This window comes from Budorcas taxicolor, chromosome 18, assembly GCF_023091745.1.
Source record: "Budorcas taxicolor isolate Tak-1 chromosome 18, Takin1.1, whole genome shotgun sequence".
Taxonomy (NCBI): domain Eukaryota; kingdom Metazoa; phylum Chordata; class Mammalia; order Artiodactyla; family Bovidae; genus Budorcas; species Budorcas taxicolor.
The window spans coordinates 55,365,376-55,388,610 of record NC_068927.1 but is presented as its reverse complement, the minus strand read 5'-3'; the positions used below and the strand labels follow the sequence as shown (position 1 = coordinate 55,388,610).

Here is a 23,235-nt window from a genome sequence, read left to right as displayed (position 1 = left end):
TCAGCCCTGCCAGTCAGCCCCTCTCACCCTCACAGTCCGCTCCACCTGGCCTGCACAGACCCTCCCTGCCCTTCCTTTTAATTCTCCTTTTTGTTCCCACTCTGTGTTCCCGACAGGATGGTGGTGGGAGCTACCGGAGGAGTGACCACGACAAGCCCCACCAGCAGTCCGACAAGAAAGGCAAAGTCATCTGCAAATACTTCGTGGAGGGGCGGTGCACGTGGGTAAGGGCAGTCCCGGGGCCAGGGTGCCTGGGGCCAGGGTGCCTGGAGCCGGGACACACGGGCCTCGCGGTCTCCTTTCTTTCTGGAGGCCACACTCTCTGGGGCAGTGTTTGGGTGGGCGTGGAGTGGTTGAAAAATGCATCGGGGGCCTGGAAATGATTGAAGAGTCAGGACGAGATTGGTGACACACCTGTGTTATTTTGGTTGGGGGGATTTTTTGGCCAAAATTTTCACCCGATCCACGGAGCCTCAGATGTTCTGTTGGACCTGTCGCTAATGCAAAGGTGTGACATAGCCTGGTCAAGTTAGTGAACTTTAATGTTGGAGAGGGAGTCATCAAGGCCGAAGAGGTGGGAGTGGGAAGGGATCAGGCCCGCCTCGACCTTCACAGCAGAGTGTTATGCCAAGAGACATGCCAGTGAGCTCAGGGTCCTGAAGGAAGCAAGTACAATCCAGTGTTAGTTCAGCCAGCCAGCTTTTTATTCAGATTCAGTCAGTGGGCAGATATTGGCCAACATGTTCCCAGGGAATACTGTACCTATGTATCTGTGTCAGGAAAAAATGTTACTATGTTTCAAGCAAAGGTTTGCACCTCACCCATGCATACATAAAGTTTTCCTTGTTCAGAGTTGCAATTCATGCCATTTTTAGAAACTTGAAATACATACAAACAAAAATAAATAGCTATTAGGAAGAGAAAGAGGGCCCAGGTAGTCAAGTTTCTTTCTTTTGTTCACCTGGATATTGTTTTGTTTGGTTTGTACAGTTTGCAAATAGCCGAAAGCGCAATTCCACTGGCTGAAACCCATAGACGTTTGTCTCTCAGAACAGAGTGTGGGAATTCCCGGGCCGTCCAGTCCTAACAGGACTCTGTGCTTCCACTGCAGCAGGCACGGGTTCGATGCCTGGTTGGGGAACTGAGATCCTGTGTGCCGTGTCAAATGACCAAAAAATAAAAGGATCAGAGTCTGGGAGTGGGCACTACAGGGCGGGTACAGTGATGAATAACACCGTGGGGGACCCAGGCTCCTTCCTAGTTCTTTAGGCTGGCATCTTCAAGCATGTGGCTTTCGTCCTCATGGTTGCTTAGTGGTTGCTGTGCCGTCACATCTAGGCCTGAGAGGAAGAAAACTGTGAAGGAATTGTTGGGGAAAAAAATGCCTTGGCAGCATTGTCTTCCCTGGGACTTTATGTACATCTCATTGGGCAGAACTGCATAGGAAGCTGGGAAATAGAGTAGTTTTAACCCCAGCTTGGGGTTCTGTTAGGAAGAAAGAAGAGTGAAACTGAACACTGGCTGTTATGCAGAAAGCAGTACGTGGGTAAGAGAGGGGGAGGCAGGAGGAGGGGTTAGAAGCAGTGAAGGCAGCAGAATGGTGGGGGTGGGGTAGCTGAGGACAAGGGGGAGGGGGCACGGGCAGGAGAAAGGGGCACAGGCTTCGGCAGAAGTTTCAGGCTGAAAAAAAAAAAGAAGTTTCAGGCTGGTGGGAAACTGCATCATGGGTCAGAATAAATGCCAGGGGCTGTGTGGAAGGGGCTGTTAATTTTTGTCATCGGTCCCTCTGTGCTTCCCCAGTGACAGAGTAGTACTTCCTTGGCGAACAGCTTACCTTTGACTGGTTCTTTTCCAGGGAGACCACTGTAATTTTAGCCACGACATCGAGCTACCAAAGAAGCGAGAACTGTGCAAGTTCTACATCACTGGGTTTTGTGCCCGAGCCGAGAACTGCCCCTACATGCATGATATCCTTTGGTGCCCGCCTTCGAGCGCATGGAGGGTGTAGACCTTTTCTCCTTACTGGTGTTAACAGCTGGCCTTCACCGCACTCCATTTGTGCACCGAGGAGGTGCCGAGAGCCCTCTGCCCGTCTCCATCTCTTTCAGCCCTCACCTTTGCCCTGCGACAGGTCTGCTCTTGCCATTCTCCAGATCAGTAAACTGAGGCACGCATGTTATGTGTTCCCCATACATACACAGTTGACCCCTGAGCGGCGTGGGTTTGAACTCTGCAGGTCCACTCATGTGGGTTGTTTTTGGTAGTAAATACCACAGTACTGCAGGATCTGCAGTTGGTTGTATCTTAAGACACAAAAATCTGAGTATAATTTATATATAATCTATCCTCCGTATTCTTGGTACAGATGCAAAACCGAGGGTGTGGAGGACAGATTATAAATTATACTCCTATATTTGACTGGGCAGAGGGTTGGTGCCCCAACCCCCATGTCATTCAAGGGTCAAGTATATTCTGGAGACCGTGCCATTGCCCGCTGTCTTTCTGAGACTTTTCCAAATGGCTGAGTATCCGTGGGCAGATCATTGAACTTTCACCCTCTTCCTGTTGAGTGAGGATCTGAGGACAGGGCCTCAAGGCCTGTGTGGTGGAGCAGGCTGCACTCCAGACAGGCATCTCTTCTTGGCTCAGTTGCCAACCTGCTGTGCACAGCTGAACCAGTCACTGCACCTCTCTGGGCTTCAGTTTCCTCCTCTCTGAAACAGAGGGGCTTGGTTTCTGTCCTGGGGTGGGTTTCATGAGGTGAGGCATTCGCCTTAACTTGCGGTGTACGTGATTTCCCGTGTAAGCTGTACCACACGACTGGGAACTGTATCAACGGCGACGACTGCATGTTCTCTCACGACCCCCTGACCGAGGAGACCCGAGAGCTCTTGGACAAGGTAATGCCCGGGCTGACAGGGACTGGGACGGCCAGGGGCTTGGCCTCCGTGCGGGACCAAGATGCCAGCTGCGTTGACCTGGAGCTGGGTCGAGTTCAGGAGGGAGTGGGGACCGTATGCTCTGCAGGGAGGATGGGGACGGTCACGTGTGTGTCTTCTCTCTGCCCGGGGCGGTGTTCACTGGAGAGCAGCTCCCTGAAAGGAATTTGGCCTGGTATGTCTCCAAACACACCTCGTGATTTCCTAGCTGGCCTTCTGAGAGCCCAGGGAGCATGGAGAGGAAGTGAGGCTTCGGATGGCTTCTGTTTTGATGGAAAAGTCAAATGTTTTTTTTCCAAGTCTTTTATGTAGTAGAAAAGGTACAGGGCGTTGGGAGTTCTGAGGGTGGGGGACCCCCTCCACTGAGGTATCAGGGCTTCCTCACCAGCCAGAAGACGTCTGAAACTCATTCTCATGTCCTTTGTTCTCCCTGGGGAGTCAGACTGAGGACTTTGGGGCCCTGTTCCCTGTTCTTGGTTTCCTGACATCTGTCATAGGGTGGGGGGCTTCCCTGGTGGCTCAGCTGGTAAAGAGTCCTCCTGCAATGTGGGAGACCTGGGTTCCATCCCTGGGTTGGGAAGATCCCCTGGAGAAGGAAACAGCTACCCACTCCAGTATTCTGGCCTGGAGAATCCCATGGACCGTAGGTTGCAAAGAGTAGAATGGACTTTCACTTCACTTCGTCATTGGGTGAATGGGTGTGAGTAGGGTGATTGGGTGTGAGAGAATGTGTTCTCCCAGGTGAAGGCTTTCCCACCTTCTGTCTGGTTCCCAGAAGGTTTGGGGCTATTTTTTGATAACGGGAAGAATCAGTGCCTTAGCCAGCTTCCAAGAATCCACCCAGTGGTGGCTTCACTGGTTAGATGGGGCCCGGGGCTGCCTGAAGGGTTGAGGGGAAGCCCTGAACAGGCAGAGCAAGAGGACGTCCACTCGTCCCTGGGAGAGCGTCAGGGAGAAAGTCCTCATCTTTGGCACTCCTTTTGGCCTATGAGCCTAGGAACAGGGTTTTGTAACTGGTAGCTGTCTAGAACCTGTGAGTCATCCTCAGGGTAAGGAGTGGAAAAAGTAATGCTGGCTTCATTTCTCATTTGAAGAGCTGAGTCATCTCTGACTGAGGGCTGCCCCCTCCTGGAGGTTTAGAGTTTGCGCTCTAGACCAGTGCTGCCCAAGAAGAACACAGCAGAGCTACCTGCAGATTTTTCTAGTAGCCATGTTAGAAAAAAGTAAAAAGTAACAGATGAGATTAATGTTGCTAATGTATTTTATTTAATCCAGTATATTCATGTCCAGAGTACCATTTCAGCAAGGAATAAATATATGAAAAAAAATCGTGATATTTTGTATTTTTTTTAAATATATACCAAGTCTAAGGAATCTGGTGCTTATTTTCTACTTATAGCCCCATTTCAAGCACCTGGTAGCCACACGTGACCAGTGACCACCATATTGGACAGCACGGCTCGAGACACTCTAATGAAAACCCAGAGCGAATCGGTGGCACATTTCCATTTCTGGCCATAAACATTCTGAGAGCATCGGTATCATGCCCTATCTCAAGTCAGGTCTCAGTAGGTTGGAAGTGACTGTGGACACCACAACTGGAGAGTAGTCCCCACTCACCACAACTAGAGAAAGCCCCATGCAGCAGTGACCACCCAGTGCAGCCAAAACGGATAAATATTTTTTTAAACGAGTGTTGAACTTGGAAAAACCATTCCAGAATCGAATTTGGGTGGTCAGAAAGTAAAACTTCAACCTTCATGACGGGCCCAGAGTAATAACCCTGATAAAGGCAGGAGGCCAGCCGTCTTCTCCTCTCCTGGACAGAGTTGCAGCCCGACCCCCAGGGGTGGGACCTGAGGCTCCTGGGCCACCCTTGGGGCCCGGCTGTGGTGCCACTGAGGATGGGGCCTTCACCTCGCTCTCCTCTGTGTTCTCTCTCCCTCCCTTTTCTGCAGCCTTGTTTTCTTACATCTCAGGGACATTTCTGTCTGTCCAGATACATCAGCGTCCAGCTGTCCACTCCAGGTTTGAGACATGATGCCTTTGGGGCTGTTGGTGATGGCTTTGTGAGAGCGAGCGGCAAGAATTCTTCCATCTGAGATCCCTTGATTAGCATTATTTTGCCCCATTTATTAGTTGCTCTCCTTTGTTCTTGAGCCGCTTGAAAGTAAGTGGGACACACTACAGTTCTTTACCATTAAATCTTTCAGTTATTGATTTATACATACACTTTCACAGTCAGGTTTGTCAAGGTATAGTTTACTCTTGCCTGGAAAATCCCATGGACGGAGGAGCCTAGTGGGCTGCAGTCCATGGGGTCGATAAGAGTCGGGCACGACTGAGTGACTTCACTTTCACTTTTCACTTTTGCATTGGAGAAGGAAATGGCAACCCACTCCAGTGTTCTTGCCTGGAGAATCCCAGGGACAGGGGAGCCTGGTGGGCTACCGTCTATGGGGTCGCACAGAGTTGGACACGACTGAAGCGACTTAAGCAGCAGCAGCAGTTTGTATCCAGTTAAAAAAAAAAAACTCTGAGTTTTGACAGATACAGAGAGTCATGTAACCACCTCACAATCTAGCTAGAGAAAAGTCACTTTCACCCTTAAGACTCACCCTTTTGTAGTTAGCACCTCTCCTATTTCCAGCCCCTGGTAACTGCTGATCCGTTTTCTGTCCCCGTAGTTTTGGCTTTCCAAGGAAGTTATATGAATAGATGTATATGGGATGTAGCTTCTAACTGTGTGTATGATTTTGAATCTGGCTTCTCATCCATGTTGTTGCAAGTATTGCTGCTCCATCACTATTGTTCATAACTGTTAGTTCCTGAGTGCCAGCCTGCCCTATGGATGATGTGAGACACTGTTTTATCTAGTCACCAGTTGAACGTTTGATTTGTTTCTAGTTTGGGGCAGACGCTTAGAATTTTTAACAGACAGACACGAGCTTATTTGGCCTGATGAAGCCTGCCCCACACGTCTGTGTGTGTCTGCCGGTGTGGCAGTCCTTTCCACTGACAGCACACCTCTGAACTTTGGGAACCCGAGGATCATTCAGAACCCGTTCTGGGGGTGGGGGTGGGTTGTGGTGCCCAGGCAGGGCCTGGTGGTCTGGTGTGAGGGCCTGTTTGTTGCACAGAGGCCCGGGAGTCTGTAGGACTAGATGTACCGAGGGACAGCCTGGATACTTTGGGTTCAGGGTTTCACGGGGAGGGACAGCATCTCTTATGTGTCAGTGTCCGGGCCTCTGATGTGGTTCAGCGCCTGTCCTCAGCAGCATTCGGGACCCAGGGCAGGTGGTGGGGACGGGTGAGCGCAAGCGGCTGGCTGTGTCCCCAGCTGAAGTCCAGCAGGGTGTTGTGGGGTCTGCACGAGGGGTGAGGGGGGGACGTCCTGTAGTGGGAGCCACAGCGAGGTAAGTCCCTCCCCAGCACAGGGTGGGCACAGAAGCCCCAACTGCAGAGCGCAGTGGGGAAGCTAAAGGAACGCGGCCCCAGGAGGTGAGCATGGGAAAGGGGGCCCACCACGCTGGGGATCAGCAGTACCTTCAGGAAGCTGTCCCTAGGGGCCAGCACTGCGGTTCATTTAGTTGTTGAGTCCACGGTGTGGCCTGAGTGCTGAGTATCGCGGTCCAGGCCGGGGGCAGCACTGAAAAGATCTCCATGGCCTCGGTCCCCAGCAGAGTTCCTGCTGAGTGCTGGTGTTCTGTGCTGAGTGAGGAGACGTGTGGCCCCAGTCTTGGGGGTGAAGGGAGTATGGCACATTCAGTGGCTGGCAGTGGTACCCCTCCCCGGGTGGGGAGGAAGCTCTCATCAAGTTTGTACCTGTTTAATGCAGTGTAACCTTGATAGGTTTTGCCCACACCTGAGGGCACTCAGTTGCCCCTGTGAGGATCTAGCAGTGCAGGGCCCGATGGCTCTGCAACCACAGGCGGCCCGGCCTGAGTGGGAAGGAGGCTGGGGCAGGGTCCTTCAGAGATGCTGGGGCCCAGACTGGAGGCCCCATTTGCACGTTGGCCTTCCAAGAGACGCAGGCAGATCCGCGGTGTCAACTTCTGTACAGGATCTCAATCCGTGGGATGTTCCACTTGAATCCAGACTTTGAAACTGTCCCTCTGCCCTGTAATAGGCCTTAGGTGGAGCCTGGGGGCCTTGCCTTTGTGGAACTGGTAATCATCGGGCCAGGAATAAAGAGATACAACTAAATGTAAAATCTTAACAAAGCTTGGGTAATGCTTTGGAGGGAGCTGATGGTGTTCCCATAGTGAATACAGGAGACCAGGCCTGTCACTCTGAACTGACCTTTTAATAAGAGACCTCAGCATTTGGGGGTCAGGGAGCCATACATGGAGGAGAAAATAAATGCCCAGACAGAGGCCTGGTCCAGTGAGGGCCCGGTTGCGGGGAGGAATGCTTAGCTGTCAGCGGGACTGAAACACAGGGTTGGGTGCTTAGGCTGGAGGAGTCCGCGCACTGCGAAGCCCTCCACAGATACCAGCCCTGCTATCAGGCCCTGCGGGTCCTCGTAAGTGCTGGCGGTTTGATCGCAAGTGCGGTGAGGCACTTAAAATCCAAACAGAACCATGAGCTATTAGCTGTAAAATAGATAACACAGCTGCACCGTGGGTGAACCTGGAAAAGTTCACGATGCTCAGTGGAAGAAGCCAGCCACAAAAGGCCACATATTATAGGGCCGGCCTTGTCTATAGGAAATGTCCAGAACAGGCAAATCCGTAGACAGACAGGAGGTGGGTGGTTGCCAGGGGCTGGGGGAGGGAAAGGGGGGCGTGGGCCCTTGATGGGAGCCATGACTTCATGGGGGAGTGGCCTCTTGATGGGCCTGGCATCTTCTGAGAAGGGAGTGGGGAGTGGCCGCTTGACAGGCGTGGCGTCTTCTGGGGTAGTGGCCGCTTGGTTGGCATGGCATCTTCTAAGGGGGGAGAGGTGAGTGGCCTCTTGACAACATGGCGTCTTATGTGGGCGTGGCCTCTTGATGGGCGTGGCCTCTTGATGGGCGTGGCATCTTCTGAGGGGGGAGTGGCCGCTTGATGGGCGCGGTGTCTTCTGAGGAGGGGAGGGGGAGTGGCCGCTTGACGGGCGTGGCGTTTTTTCTGAGGTGACAGAATTAGATAATTGTGGCGATTGTACAACACTGAGAATGTACTTGATGTCTGAATTGTCTACCTGGAAATGGTGAAATAGTGCGTGGTATGTTGCATATATTTTGCGGCAGAATAAGAAGGGCTGCCCTGTCAGCCGGTCACTGGGAGTGGATCCATAGGTGGTACGGGGGCGATGACTTATGTTCCCGAGAGCTTTCCTGGTCGGTGGCCTTATGCTGTAAGGGTCTCGGGGGGTTGAAGCACGTTGCTTGGAGAATTCAGGTCTCAGCCCTGGAGGGCTGCATTACCACCTGCTCCTCCCTGTCGTGACTCCCACGGCTTTGTCCTTCTCGCCCGCAGATGCTGGCGGACGATGCGGAGGCGGGCGCCGAGGATGAGAAGGAGGTGGAGGAGCTGAAGAAGCAGGGCATCAACCCCCTGCCCAAGCCACCCCCGGGCGTGGGCCTCCTGCCCACCCCACCCCGTCCGCCCGGCCCACCGGCCCCCACATCTCCAAATGGCCGGCCCATGCAGGGCGGCCCCCCGCCCCCGCCCCCGCCCCCGCCTCCGCCCCCCGGACCCCCTCAGATGCCCCTGCCAACGCACGAGCCGCTGTCCCCGCAGCAGCTGCAGCAGCAGCAGGACATGTACAATAAGAAGATCCCCTCCTTGTTTGAGATCGTGGTGCGGCCCACAGGGCAGCTGGCTGAGAAGCTGGGCGTGAGGTAAGTTCCCCACTGGCCAGCATGTGGCATCTTTGGAGCCTTCAGAGCCTGTTTGGAGCCTTCCTCAGGCTGCAGCTCCCCCCTTCCTCTGCAGCCCCTCTCACAGGCACCATTGTCTCCTTCCAGGTTCCCTGGACCCGGAGGACCCCCTGGGCCAATGGGCCCTGGGCCCAACATGGGACCCCCAGGGCCAATGGGGGGCCCGATGCATCCTGACATGCACCCCGACATGCACCCAGATATGCACCCTGACATGCACCCCGACATGCACCCAGATATGCCGATGGGCCCCGGCATGAACCCTGGCCCACCCATGGGCCCTGGCGGCCCTCCCATGATGCCCTACGGTCCCGGAGACTCCCCGCACTCTGGAATGATGCCCCCCATCCCACCAGCCCAGAACTTCTATGAGAACTTCTACCAGCAGCAGGAGGGCATGGAGATGGAGCCAGGGCTCATTGGGGACACAGGTATGCGGAGCTCAGGGTGAGGGCTGGCTGGGGCCTGCACAGTGGAATGTAGTCAGGAAGATTGGGGTTTCCTTCCTTGGTCTTAGTCTTTGAAAACATAAATCCAGCTCCATCTCTTTTCCATAAGTGGCTGAACCTTTTCAGTGATGTAGGATTCACCACCCTGTTGAGTCTGGGCGGGGTGTTAGCATCACTATAACTCACTTAGTTTCTTGTAAGTTTGCTGGGTGTGTGTGGACTGGGAATGTGGGAAGTTAGGGGGTGGACGCCGAATGGTGTGAACTTTATGGCTGAGGTGCTCTCCGCCAGTGGCCTGCTTCTGGGTGGTTCTTGGCTTGGAGCTTCCTTGCGACTGTGCTCGTTCTATCCCCACACGGACCATCTTCCTTCCTCCTTTCCTTCCTTTCTCGGCTAAAATGAGAACACGTGTTGTTAACAACCTAAAGGTCCGGCTGTCAGGGTGCTTGGATGACAGTGCTGCCTCATAGGAGACGGTGTGTAGCCTTCAGGAGGATGGGAGGCGTCCAGGGGGCTGGGCTTGCTTCCAGGCCTGGGGGCAGAGCAGGCCTGGACTGCGTTTCAGTTTAGAGAAGCAGACAGGAAACATGTCAGTAAGCGTGCCGCTCAGGTTGGCATCGGTCATTGCTGGAAGTGAAGCGGGGCAGTGTCTGGGGTAACGGGTGGAGGCGGGCTGGGAGTGGCTGTGCTCTGGTGCGACACTGCCTGTCCGAGGCCTAAGTGAAAAGCAAATGGGAGAGGGATGTGAAGCGGGAGGAAGGCTTGGCTTCGGGGGAGCTGCAGCAGGTAGAGGTTCCAGCCAGTCACCTTGTTGGTGGACTCCCCAGGTGTTCGTGTGGCTTGGGACAGGAGAACAGGCGAAGGAAGCCCCAGCACACAAGACTCTGTGGGCTATGGTGAGGTGTGCTCGGCGGAAGAAGGATGGGGATAGCAGAGGAACACGGGGGCCATGGATGCTCGTAGAAGGATGAGGGAAGCAGAGGAACGCTGGGCCCACGGGTGCTCATAGCAGCTGGAGGGGAATCTGGGACGCTTGCAGGCTGCCCTGGAGTCACCCTGGGCAGAGGTGAGGCAAGGGGCACCCAGGGTGACTGGGAGCCAGCAGCGTTGGGTGTGGAGGCACCATGGAGCCAAGGGGCCAAGGCGGCAGGGTCAGGTGCGGATGCCTGTTGGGGGGCAGAGTCGTTGGGCAGGTGCCCACGCTGTCCCTGGGGCGGGAGATGCTGCAGAGAGCCAGGCTGGGAGGAGGGAGGACAGCACTTGCGCTTTGGCTGCCGAAAGCACGAGGTGCCCATTTAACACCACGTGGAGTCGACGACGGGCATCAGGGAGCTGACCAGGCTGGAAGTCGGGGTAGAGTTTTCGCTGGTGTCTAGATAGTGTGCGGAGACATAAAAACAAGTGTGTGGGGCAGGGCGCCAGGACAGTGACACGCTCTCACATGAGAAAAGCAGGTGACCCTGACCGGAGGGGTCTCCTCCCCCTTTAAACAATGGATGTGAGATGCATGAAGGTCCAGGTGGGGAAGCAAAAAGTCTGTCCAGCTGGTGATGGTATCTCTGGAGTAATTGGCTCAAATGCCCATATTGTGAAATCTACCCGTTTAGTGCTATTCAGTTGCCTTTAATAATATTCAGTGTTGTAAAACCATCAGATGCAGGGGGCCTGGGTGGGACTGTTGTTTAAGGAGTGAGGCTGTGGCCCAGAGCAGTCTGGCCCATCGAGTTCCCATGTTCTGAAGTTCAGAGGCTGGAAAAAAGTGGTTTTTCACATTTTGCTTTATATGATTATGTAGGAAGTGTTTATCTTTCTAAAAAAATTTAAGCGTTTGACTCCTGGAACTTTAAATTACGGACTCCCTTTCTTGGTAGAGCTGGCTGCATTTCACCTGCTCAGTAGGGGCACTGCACGCAAGGTGCAGATCGGGGCTATTTCATCATTGCAGAATGGCCTGTGGGCAGTGCTCACTGGACTCTGTCTGCAACACACACACACACACAGTCTCTAGGTGCTTCGTCACACACCTCCACTTGCTGTTCCCCTCATCCTTGGCTGGATCTATCCTTAGCATTTGTGAAGGGAGGCAGCTAGTGCCGGACGCTGCCCATCCTTCAGGAGAGGTGGCAAGCCCTGCCGCCTGGTGCTTCCTAGATGCTGTGTTGGAGAAACACCCCCACCCACCCCGTCCTGTTAAACGTAGCAGCTGCCCAGAAACATTTGTGGAAGGAGAAGGATTTGCCCGGCAGCCTCTGGGTGGACTTGCAGCCATAGCAACGTTTTGGTGTATTTTCTTCTTTTCTCTATGGGTCTTTGTTTACTGGGATTGAACTCATATTATGAGCTTACTGTGAGATTGAGTGTTTTTCTTTATTTATTTAAAGAGACTATAAGATTAATGCCCATCCAAAGTATTTAAAACAGATGGAAAATGTGTGGGTAAAAAAGTGAACGATGCCTCAACCCCCTCCCCCAATCTCATTCCCCCCACTCTCATTCCCAGAGGGCTTGTTCTCTGTCTGTCTTTTCAAAGCCTTTTCTTTGCGTTTTATAAACATTCGTACGCCGTTCCGTCCTGTTCTCACCTCATGAGCATTTGCCCATGTCACTAAACCTCACCGTGAATCCCATTCTCAGTGGCTGCGTCCTAGTTGGGACCTCCCCCTCCCCTTTTGGCTGCTCCGTCCCCTATTGCTAGGGCCCCTCCCGGGAAGGGTAGGAGGGCGTAGGCTGTGCATTCTCACCCATCGCCATCAGGGGTGGTTTTCCAGCTGAGGGCACGGGTGGGTCGGAGTTGGTGCCGTACGGCCCTTCCCGACATGAACGCCGGTTCTTCCCTGCCACAGAGGACTACGGGCACTACGAAGAGCTGCCGGGGGAGCCTGGGGAGCACCTCTTCCCCGAGCACCCTCTGGAGCCAGACAGCTTCTCTGAGGGAGGGCCCCCAGGCCGGCCGAAGCCGGGCGCCGGTGTCCCCGACTTCCTGCCCTCGGCCCAGAGGGCCCTGTACCTGAGGATCCAGCAGAAGCAGCAGGAGGAGGAGAGAGCGAGGAGGCTGGCTGAGAGCAGCAAGCAGGACCGGGAGAATGAGGAAGGCACGTGTCCTCCCCCGGGGCAGGGCTCTCCCCGATGGGCGTGGGCCGTGGCCACCCTGCGGGGAGCGGTGGGGCGTGCCTAGGTCCGGGGTCTGCGTCGGACAGGAGCCTGTGGCCAGGAGGACCCCTGCGGAGAAGGGCGAGACCCTGGTCCCGTGGAGGAGGGCAGTGGGCTGGTCCCTGGAGGAGACCGCACCCTCGTGGAGGAGGCTGGAGGGAGATGCCCAACCCCTGCTCCCCGGACCGTGTCCTCGGGAAGCCCAGAGATGAAAGCCAGTCACTGACACAGACCACTAACAGTCCCCACCTCAGCTGCCGAGTCTTGTGGGGCCGAGTGGTGCCCTGGTGGCATCCGCCCCGGGGGGAATGGGGCAGACAGAGAAGGCATCTAGAGCCTGCAGCCAGGAGCCGGGGAGCAAGTGGGGCAGTGAGAACAGGGGACAGTCCTCTCCCCAAGGTCTCCGACTGCACCTGCTGAGGAGGTTGGACACGGGCCAGCTGCGTCTGCTCACCTGGCCCCGCCTCTTACCAGCTGGTGACTGCCTGCCCTGGGGCGTGGGAGCACTGTGAGGGGTCTGGGAGGCACAGGTCTGGGAGCCCAAGCCCAGTGAGAGCCCAGGCAGTGACTGCTGCTCACGGGTACTCGGAGTAGGGTCTGCCGTGGGAGGGGTCTGAGTCTGCCCAGGTGAGAAGGCAGTGCTGGAGCCCAGGGCTCGGGAGTCTGAGCCCAGCCTGACTTTGTCCCCGATCTCAGGGTGCTGTGTCGGTGCCTCTGTTTTCTCATCAGTCAAATGGACATGGTGACAGCGCTGTATCCTGGGTAGTTGTGGCAAATAAGGCGAAGTCCTTAGCTCGGTGCCGGTACACAGGGAAGGGTCCATCCGCAACAGCCAGAGACCTGCCAGGCTCCGTGCTTGGCCTGCCTGAGCTCCCTGGCTCTTCGTGCCATTCTGTGGTTGGGGGGAGGGTGAGCAGCAGGTGTTTTAAGCGAGAGAAATAGAGGTTCTGAGAGATAAGAGGTGGGGAGCAGGCTACCGTGGGATCCAAGAGGGCTGGTGGCAGGTGTGGTGACCACTCACCGGCTCCCTGCGCCTGTCTGCTCGCTCGCAGGTGACACTGGGAACTGGTACTCAAGCGATGAGGATGAAGGTGGGAGCAGTGTCACCTCCATCCTGAAGACGCTGAGGCAGCAGACGTCTAGCCGGCCCCAGGCTTCTGTTGGAGAGCTGAGCGGCAGTGGGCTGGGGGACCCCCGCCTCCAGAAGGGACACCCCACGGGAGGCCGACTGGCTGACCCCCGCCTCAGCCGGGACCCCAGGCTCTCCCGCCATGCCGAGGCTTCCAGCGGGTCAGGCCCAGGGGACACCGGACCCTCTGACCCGCGACTGGCTCGCTCCCTGCCCACCTCCAAGCCTGATGGCGGCTTGCATTCCAGCCCTGCCGGTCCCGGGGGCTCCAAGGGGTCTGGGCCACCCCCGGCGGAAGAAGAGGAAGGGGAACGAGCCCTGCGGGAGAAGGCCGTCAACATTCCCCTGGAGCCGCTCCCTGGGCACCCACTGCGGGACCCGCGGTCACAGCTGCAGCAGTTCAGCCACATCAAGAAGGACGTGACCCTGAGCCGGCCCAGCTTCGCCCGCACTGTGCTCTGGAGCCCCGAGGACCTGATCCCGCTGCCCCTGCCCAAGCAGGAGGCGGCGCCCCCCGTGCCCGCCGCCCTGCAGTCCCTGCCGGCGCTGGATCCCAGGCTGCACCGCGCCGCCGCCTCGGGGCCCCCCAACCCCCGGCAGCGTTCGGGCAACTCTGCAGATGCCGGCGCGGCCGGCTCCAGCCTGCCTGACTTTGAGCTCCTCTCACGCATCCTCAAGACTGTCAACGTGACTGGCCCCTTGGCCACCCCTGGCTCCGGCGACAAGCCCAGTGACCCCCGAGTGCGGAAGACGCCCACCGACCCCCGGCTGCAGAAACCCACAGACTCCACCACTGCCTCCTCCCGAGCGGCCAAACCCGGCTCTGGCGAGGTGCCCTCTCCGGCTGCCAGCCCCAGTGGGGAGTCCTCCCCACCGGCCACCGCCCCCTACGACCCCCGCGTGCTGGCAGCTGGCGGCCTAGGCCAGGGCGGCGGGGGCAGCCAGAGCAGCGTGCTGAGCGGCATCAGCCTCTACGACCCCAGGACTCCCAACACGGGGGGCAAAGCCGCAGAGCCGGCCGCCGACGCGGGTGCCCAGCCCAAGGGCCCTGAGGGCAACGGCAGGAGCTCTGCTGCCGCCAAGGCTAAGGAGCCCCCGTTTGTCCGCAAGTCCGCCCTGGAACAGCCTGAGTCCGGGAAGCCCGGGGCCGACGGGGCCACGGCCACGGACAGATACAACAGTTACAACCGGCCCCGGCCCAAGGCTGCCGCGACCCCTGCTGCCGCCGTGGGCACCCCGTCAGCAGAGGGCAGCCTGCCCCAGCCCGGCGTGCACAACCTGCCTGTGCCCACCCTCTTCGGGACCGTGAAACCGGCACCCAAGACGGGCTCCGGAAGCCCATTTGCTGGCAACAGCCCAGCCCAAGAGGGTGAGCAGGACGCTGGGTCCCTGAAAGATGTGTTTAAAGGCTTCGACCCCACCGCCTCCCCTTTCTGCCAGTAGTGTTAAGCCGGAGTCCAGCACTCCCCGCACCCCACCCTTCCCAGGGCAATATTTAAGGGCAGCGACCAGAGTTGGGGCTTGGGGGGAGGGGGGAGGGGGTTTGGGTGTTCTTTCTTTCTTCCTATTGTTTTCTTTTTTCCTCTCTCTCTCTCTCTCTTTTTTTTTTTAAGTAGTATCTTCTTTAAAACATATGAATTGTATATAACCATCTTTAACTTCTGGTCAGTGCTGCGGGGCTGCTAGGTGCCTGCCGACAAAACCTCCACATGCATGTGAGCAGTCGCGAGTCCCCTGGGCCTCAGCCCAGCTGGCACTCCGCCTGGCCTGGCCAGGCCCGATTTTCAGGGACTCCCTTAAAGGCTGGGGCCCCAGTCTGGCAGCTGGGGGTCTGGTGGGTTTTCTGGGCAAAGCGGGGCCCCTCCTCCTCCTCCCGCCCCACCCCACCCCCCAGGACGAAGGGAGCAGCAGGCGTCAAGAAGGCACGAAGTGTTGCATGAGCAAGAAGAGCTGGAGCCGAGACGGTGGGCAGGCCCCGCGGGAAGCAGGTCTAGGCATTTCTGCGTCTCCTCTGCAGCATGCAGGCCATGGTGACCCGCTTCAGGGGCCAGTGGACGAGAGGAAGTGTCAAGAAAGAAGAGCCTTGGGAAGCTGCCTGGGCCAGGAGAAACAGTCCTTTCCCACTGCTGTCTCGTCTGGATTCACCCGCAGGGCCCTCTGCCCCCACCCCGCCCCCCTCCGTCCAGAGTTCACCCGTGAACCCGCGCCCACCAGCCTGCGGCAGAAGACTCCGGGGTGAGAGATGGACCTGGAGTCGGCAGGGCTGGTGCGGGGTGACGGCCCCGCAGACTGCGTGCTTTCTGTCAGTATTAGCCTGTCCTGTTGTGGCCATGCCTTTCTCCCCGCGTGCCGGGCTCTGTCCTGGGCCCTGGAAGGCAGAGCACGTGCCAGTGGGCCGGCCCTGGCCCCTCTGGGGACAGCTCAAGGATCCGTGCGTGGCCGTGCCACCACGCTCCCGACGGAGGGAGCCGGGGTGGTGGTCAGCAAAGCATCGCCCTATCTCCACACCCCCTCACAGCGTACCTTCAGGGCCCGTGGTTTTGGTGTGTTTGATTTTCTTCCCAGCCAAAGGGGGCATGGGTTCAGAGGCACGTGCAGTGTTGGCTTTATGGCCACGTCCAGGCAGGGGGCCTGAGGACACGGTGGGAAGCTGGCCAGGGCCCGGAGGGTGACCCGCTGTGAGCGGGGCAAGGACCCCACAGCCCGCATCCTGCTCTCCTCATCCATCCGGCTGAGCCGGGAAGGGAGCCGAAAGGGCTGCCCTGGGCTCCGCAGCTCCCCCAGGACCCTGGCTGGGCTCCCATCCTGTCCACAGAGCCCAGAAGAGGCCCACGCCGTGACCTCGGGAACTGGACATGGCCTGTGCCTGCTCTCTCCTGCCTCGCTCCTCATCCTGCCATCTCGGCCCCCTCACTTAAGGGCCCTGACTCTTCCTGCTAATAATGAGGAAGCCTGGTGTCCCAGCCAGCCAGAGGGTTACCCCTCCCACCTCCCTGGGGTGGGAGGTTAAAGAAGGTCCCACACCCCCTCCCCCAGAAAAGGAATAGTCCTAGAGTTTGGTGCCAGAAGCAAGGGCGGGGGAGGCACCCCTACAGGGTCAGTGCGCCATGATCAGGGTGGTTTGGTTTGTCTTCGTGTCTTTTTCCGTTTTTTTTTTTTTTTTTTTAAACAATCATTAATGAGATTTTTCTTCAGCCACCAGTGTTGGCCTCGAAGCAGAGGGCTGCAGCCCCTGGTTTGTAATATAAGAAAGAATACGCAGTGTGGCTGTGGTTGGGTGTTGGGTTGTTTTGTTTTTTTTTCCCTCCTTTGAGAATTTTATTTTGTAGAAGCAAAATGAAATACTTTTTTAAAACTGAAATCTGTGGATGAATTAGAAGCTGGAACCCTCCTCTTGGAATATTCAGCCTAAGAACCTCATGGGACTATGAATTCACCCAAAATTTTCATTTGCCATCAGGCCGAGCTTTTAAAGAAAAAAAATAAATTGTTCTCTAACCAGGATTGTAACAAAAGTGTAAATACTATTTCAGAGTTGAAAGTTGACGGTGCAAATATGTATATAACGTACTGTATTTTTACAATGATCGTCGCATGACTATTCCTCCCCCTTTTTGTACTCCATATCTGTCTTCCAGAAACACCACCTGTCCTTTCTCCTGTGGTCTCTTAATCCAATAATTGTATTACTGCCATTAAAGGATGCAGTTATTTTAAAAAAAAAAACACAACTAATCTACGGATCTTGTCTCTCTGTGCTGACCCCAGCGCCCCTTGCCCCAGAAATGACAAGGGGGTGGGGGGTGCAAGCCTTGAAACCAGAGTCTGTCCTCAGCGGCCTGTCAGTCCCCGGGTGGCGGTCGCAGTGACGCTGTGGGGATGGCACCTTCAGACAGCCTCCACCTCCCCCAGCTCCAGCTCCAGCTCTGGACACCGGCGACCCACGCGGATCACAGAAGAGGCCAGGGATGACCTCAGGACCGTGGGGCTGGCATAAACGGGGGCCCTAACTGCTGTAGATGGAACGTTTGTGTTGCCTCAAAATTCCCCGGGTGGAAATATGTTCACCCAAGACAATGGGGTTTGGAGGTGGGGCCTTTGGGAGGTCAGGAGGATGAAGCCTTTGTGAAGGGGATTAGTGCCATTTTAAAGGAAACCCCACAGAGTATCCTCACCCCTTCCATTGTGTGGAGGTGTGGCGTGAAGATAGCCATCCGGCAAGAGGGTCTTTGCCCAACACTGAGTCTGCTGCCACTTGACCTTGGACTTCCAGCCTCCACAACTGTGGATTTTAGTGGACTCAGAGACTCCCCTCTTGCTAACCTGGGGTCTGCCCTGAGAAAGCCATGCTCTGCGAGGGAGAGACGGGAGCAGGACTTGGCCTGGAGGGTAGCCACGTCTTCTCGGGACTTTATTTGGTTTCTGTGTTTTGATGGGCTTCTCTTAGTTTTCCATGACTGCCATATAAATTATACAAGCCAAGTGGTTTAAATCAGAAACTTGGTGAAAGAAAAAAACAGGAACTTGATACCTTACAGTTCTAGGAGTCAGAAGTGTGACATGAGTCTCACTCAGCTAAAATCAAACTGTCTCAGGGCTTCCTGGTGGCTCAGTGGTAAAGACTGCTTGTCAACCCAGGAGATACCGGTTCAATCCCCAATCCAGGAAAATCCCACATGCCAAGGAGCAGCTAAACCCGTGCACCACAAATTACTGAGACTGTCCTCTAGAGCCCAGGAGTTGCAACCGCTGAAGTCCAAGCGCCCTAGAGCCCCAGAACCTGTGCGCCACCACGAGAAGGGCCCCTGCAGTGAGAAGCCCGTGCACTGAAACGAGAGAAGTCCCTGCCCGCTGCAGCTAGAGAGAAGCCTCTACAGCAATGAAGAGCCAGCACAGCCCGAAGTAAATAAATCTGGGGTCCAGTATTTGGAGTGTTTCTCATTCATCCACGTGAGTATGGCCGATTTCACCTGTAACTCAGGACTCCCCCTCAGCTACCTTTGACAGGCAGGAACCCATCATCCCAGGTAAGAGGGCTGGTAGGGCGGGTCCAGGCTTGGTAAAGTCCAGGTGAACTCTGAGTTCACCCAGGTTCAGCCCCTCTTCCACACTGCTGGTCTGGGACACAGCACCCCTTGTGATGGCAAGACGGCTAGAGGGTCTTCAGCCTTTACCTCCTCATGTAGCCAAGCACAGAAGCAGAAAAGAACCTTCCCATGTATCTATCAGCCAGGTTCAGAATTGAGGAGCATGACGAAGCTGTATTGCTGATTGTCACCTCGCTTATTTAAGTTACATGCAGAGCACATCATGCAGAATGAAGGGCAGGATGAATCACAAGCTGGTCTCAAGATTTGCAGATGTGTCAACAACCTCAGAAGGCAGATCTTAACCACTCTCATGGCAGACAGCAAAGGAACTAAAGAGCCTCCTGATGAGGGAAAGAGGAGAAGTGAAAAAGCTGGCTGAAAACTCAACAAAAAGCAAAGATCGTGGCATCCAGTCCCATCACTTCATGGCTAATAGATGGGGAAAAAGTGGAAACAGTGACAGATGTTATTTTCTTGGGCTCCAAAATCACTACAGATGGTGACTGCAGCCATGAAATTAAAAGACACTCACTCCTTGGAAGGAAAGCTATGACCAACCTGGACAGTGTATTAAAAAGCAGAGACATCACTTGGCTGACAAAGGTCCATCTAGTCAAACCTATGGTTTTTCCAGTAGTTGTGTATGGCTGTGAGAGTTGGACCATAAAGAAGGCTGTGCGCTGAAGAATTGATGCTTTCAAATTGTGATGCTAAAGGAGACTCTTGAGTGTCCCTTGGACCGCAAGGTAATCAAACCAGTCAATCCTAAAGGAAATCAACCCGGAGTATTCAATGGAAGGACTGATGCTGAAGCTGAAGTTCCAGTATTTTGGCCACCTAATTTGAAGAGTTGACTCATTGGAAAAGACCCTGATGCTGGGAAGGGTTGAGGGCAGGAGGCGAGGGGGGCGACAGAGGATGAGATAGTTGGATGGCATCATCGAATCACTGGACATGACTTTGAGCAAACTCCACGTGAAGGAGCGGGAAGTGTGATGTGCTGCAGTCCATGGGGTCGCAAAGAGTTGGACACGACTTACCGAGTGAGCAACAAGGGGCAAGGAACTGCTTCCCAGAAGTCCCTCAGGCTTCCTCTCAGTCACTTTGGCAGGCTCAGATTGTGTGCTCCTCCCTACCTTGGTCCACAGCAAGAGGGCAACAGAGGTCTCACGTCTGGTTCTTACGCGTCAAAGATCCAGCATCCTTAGCCAAGCACGTGGCTACTCGGAAGGTGAACATGCTCGTGGGGCTCGTGCAGGGGGAAGATGGTGCAGGAGTTGGAAGCCGCAGTGGTGATACAGGCATCATTCAAGTGTTAGGGCATGGGCCTTCTCCGGACCAGATCCTGTGGTCGGCACCAGGCTCTAACAGGGATGACCCATTGGCTGGAGTGAAGTCTGCAAAGAGAAGGCAGATGGCACCTGGGGCTTGGGAGGTTGGCAGGCCCTGGAGAGCCTTGAAGGCTGTGTTCCAGATATGGGCAGAGAAGAGCTTGTATTCAAGTTGCTGTTTAGTTGCTCAGTTGTGTCCAACATTTTGCGACCCCATGGACCGCAGCCCACCAGGCTCCTCTGCCCATGGGATTTTCCAGGCAAGAATACTGGAGTGGGTAGCTGTTCCCTTCTCCAGGAGATCTTTCCAACCCAGAGATCAAACCCAGGTCCCCTGCATTGCAGGCAGATTCTTTACTGCTGAGCCACTGGGTAATGACTCCCAGGTCTCAGTGGCTCATCCACAGGTCAGCAGGGGGCTCTGCCCGTCACAGCCACCCAGGGACCCGCATTGGCTGAAGCGCCAGCCCTGGAACAACTTGGCAATGGTGGGGGAAGTGGAGAAGAGCCCACCAACTCTTAAGTGCTTCTTCCCCACAGTCAAGGACTGCAGTTCTGCTGTTTCCTTAGCTAAGCAAGTCCGGAAGCCAGCCTCACTTCAAGGGCATCAGTCGGTTCAGTTCAGTTGCTCTGTCATGTCCGACTCTTTGCGACCCCATGGACTGCAGCACACCAGGCTTCCCTGTACATCACCAACTCCCGGAGCTTGCTCAAACTCATATCCATCCTGTCAGTGATGCCATCTAACCATCTCATCCTCTGCTGTCCCCTTCTCCTATTTTCAATCTTTCCCAGCATCAGGGTCTTTCAAATGAGTCAGTTCTTAGCATCAAGTGGCCAAAGTATTGGAGTTTCAGCTTCAGCATCAGCCCTTCCAATGAGTATTCAGGACTGATTTTCTTTAGGATTGACTGGTTGGATCTCCTTACAGTCCAAGGGACACTCAAGAGTCTTCTCCAACACCACAGTTCAAAAGCATCAATTCTTTGGTGCTCAGCTTTCTTTATGGTCCAACTCATATCCATACATGACTACTGGAAAAACCATAGCTTTGACTAGACGGACCTTTGTTGGCAAAGTAATATCTCTGCTTTTTAATATGCTATCTATGTTGGTCATAGCTTTTCTTCCAAGGAGCAAGCATCTTTTAATTTCATGGCTGCAGTCACCATCTGCAGTGATTTTTGGAGCCCCCCAAAAATAAAGTATGACACTGTTTCCACTGTTTCCCCATCTATTGTGATGGGACCATAATCTTAGTTTTCTGAATGTTGAGTTTTAAGCCAGCTTTTTCAAGGGCGTCAGGAGATGCGTTTCCACTGTGTGTCCAGGAGGCGGCGAGTTGGAAATACTTGGAGACCCAGCACTCCTGTTTTCCACGTCAGCCCCAGCCCCCCAGCCCCAATGCTCCCAGGCATCCCTCATTGTTTGCAGGTGCCGCGGGCTACAACGCCAGCTGATGAGGTGTGGTGGCCTGGATCCCTCGCTGCAGGGAGCGTCATTGTCGTAAGATCTGAGGTGCTGCATCTGGAAATACGCCACCGGGTTTGCGTGGAGGCCACGCCTCTACTGCCTGCTCCAGCCAATGAGTGAGCTGACAGGGGCGGAGGGTAGGACCCAGGGATGAGGGTTGGTTGGACGGAGAGAGGGAGAAAACTGGCATCTCATCTAAAGACCCTAATCCTATTGGATCAGGGCCCCACTTTATGACTTTATTGAACCTTAATTACTTCCTTAAAAGTTAGAGCTTCAGCATATCAATTTTTGGAAGACAATTCAGTTCATAGCACCCACTGTATCCCTTCTAGCATATCTCCAGTAGCGCAGTGAAAGGCAAAAACTTTCACATTCTTTATTTCTTCTGGTGGGTACTCTGTTTCTCTCAAGATACGTCAACTTTAGGTACTTCTTGTCAACTTCCTGCTCCCTTCCCTCCCCCTTACTTTCAGGCTGCTCTTCGAATTTTAAATACCATGACATCTCATTCTCCGAGTCTTATTCTCTCAACCAGCTCTGCCCCCTAGAATGTTCCACAGTGACGAAAATGCTCTCTCTCCATGTCGTCCAACATGGCAGCCACTGGGCACACATGGCCACTGCACACTGAAACTGTGGCCAGTGAAACTGGGGCGCTAAATTTTCTTTTTTGGTTAATAAAAGTTAAGTTTGGAGCTTCCCCGGTGGCTCAGTGGTAAAGAATCCACCTGCATGCAGTGCAGGAGACTGGAGTTCCGTCCCTGAGTCAGGAAGATCACCTGGAGAAGGACATGGCAACCCACTCCAGTATTCTTGCCTGGAGAATTCCGTGGACAGAGGAGCCTGGCAGGCTGCAGTCTGTGGGGTCACAAAAAGTCGGATGCGACTGAGTGACTAACACACACACACACACACACACACACACACACACACATTCCATGCTAAACCCTCACTTTATATGGAAAGAAAACCAGACAGGAAGCTAACTCACCTGGGGTCACCACCAGTCTTAGAACAGACAGCCAAAATCATTTTAAGGCCTCACACCGTATCATGTGTACTAAAACAATAACCACTAACACACACACACACACACACACACACACACACACAGCACGTGAGACAGTGCTGGCTCTGCTGGGTGGCTTTGCATGCACTGAAAATTTTTCACAGCTCCATGAAGTCGGTCTTATTATGTTCCCATTTCACAGATAAGGAAACTGAGGCCCAGGAAGACTAAGCAACTAGTCCTAGATCAATAGCTGCTGCTGCTGCTGCTGCTCCTAAGTCGCTTCAGTTGTGTCCGACTCTGTGCGACCCCATAGACGGCAGCCCACCAGGCTCCGCTGTCCCTGGGATTCTCCAGGCAAGAACACTGGAGTAGGTTGCCATTTCCTTCTCCAATGCATGAAAGTGAAAAGTGAAAGTAAAGTCGCTCACTCGTGTCTAACCCTCAGCGACCTCATGGACTGCAGCCCACCAGGCTCCTCCATCCATGGGATTTTCCAGGCAAGAGTACTGGAGTGGGAGATCGATAGCTACTGAGTGGCAAAGTCAGGCTCCAAATACAGACAGTCTGGCTCCAGAGTCATCTTGGGGAGAGAGCAGCTCCAAGGAAGAGACGCCAGGGTCATCAGAGAAATTCAGAGCAATGCTCTTCCTTTCCTCTTGATCAGTATCTGATCAGGAAAACTGAAACCACTCCAGGCATTTAAGCTAGAGGAAATATAATTAGGGAATTGGACACCAAGAGGCTGGAAAGGCTGGAGGGTAAAAGAGGCATAATCGGGTTACCACTGATTAGC

The 23,235-nt window shown here is 54.9% G+C and overlaps 1 protein-coding gene across 2 annotated transcripts in view; it reads left to right on the top strand.

Annotated features, from left to right (window-relative positions):
* The window catches only part of ZC3H4 (zinc finger CCCH-type containing 4), a 35,225-nt gene extending 20,198 nt beyond the window's left edge, over window positions 1–15,027 (top strand). For both annotated transcript variants that reach the window (XM_052656980.1, XM_052656979.1), the window contains 7 exons: window positions 117–224; window positions 1,856–1,967; window positions 2,791–2,900; window positions 8,402–8,766; window positions 8,893–9,236; window positions 12,098–12,346; window positions 13,457–15,027. In XM_052656980.1, coding sequence (XP_052512940.1) covers window positions 117–224; window positions 1,856–1,967; window positions 2,791–2,900; window positions 8,402–8,766; window positions 8,893–9,236; window positions 12,098–12,346; window positions 13,457–14,976 — 2,808 coding nt within the window. In that variant the 3' untranslated portion in view covers window positions 14,977–15,027. The remainder of the gene's footprint in view (window positions 1–116; window positions 225–1,855; window positions 1,968–2,790; window positions 2,901–8,401; window positions 8,767–8,892; window positions 9,237–12,097; window positions 12,347–13,456) is intronic.
* The last annotated feature ends 8,208 nt before the right edge of the window (window positions 15,028–23,235 follow it).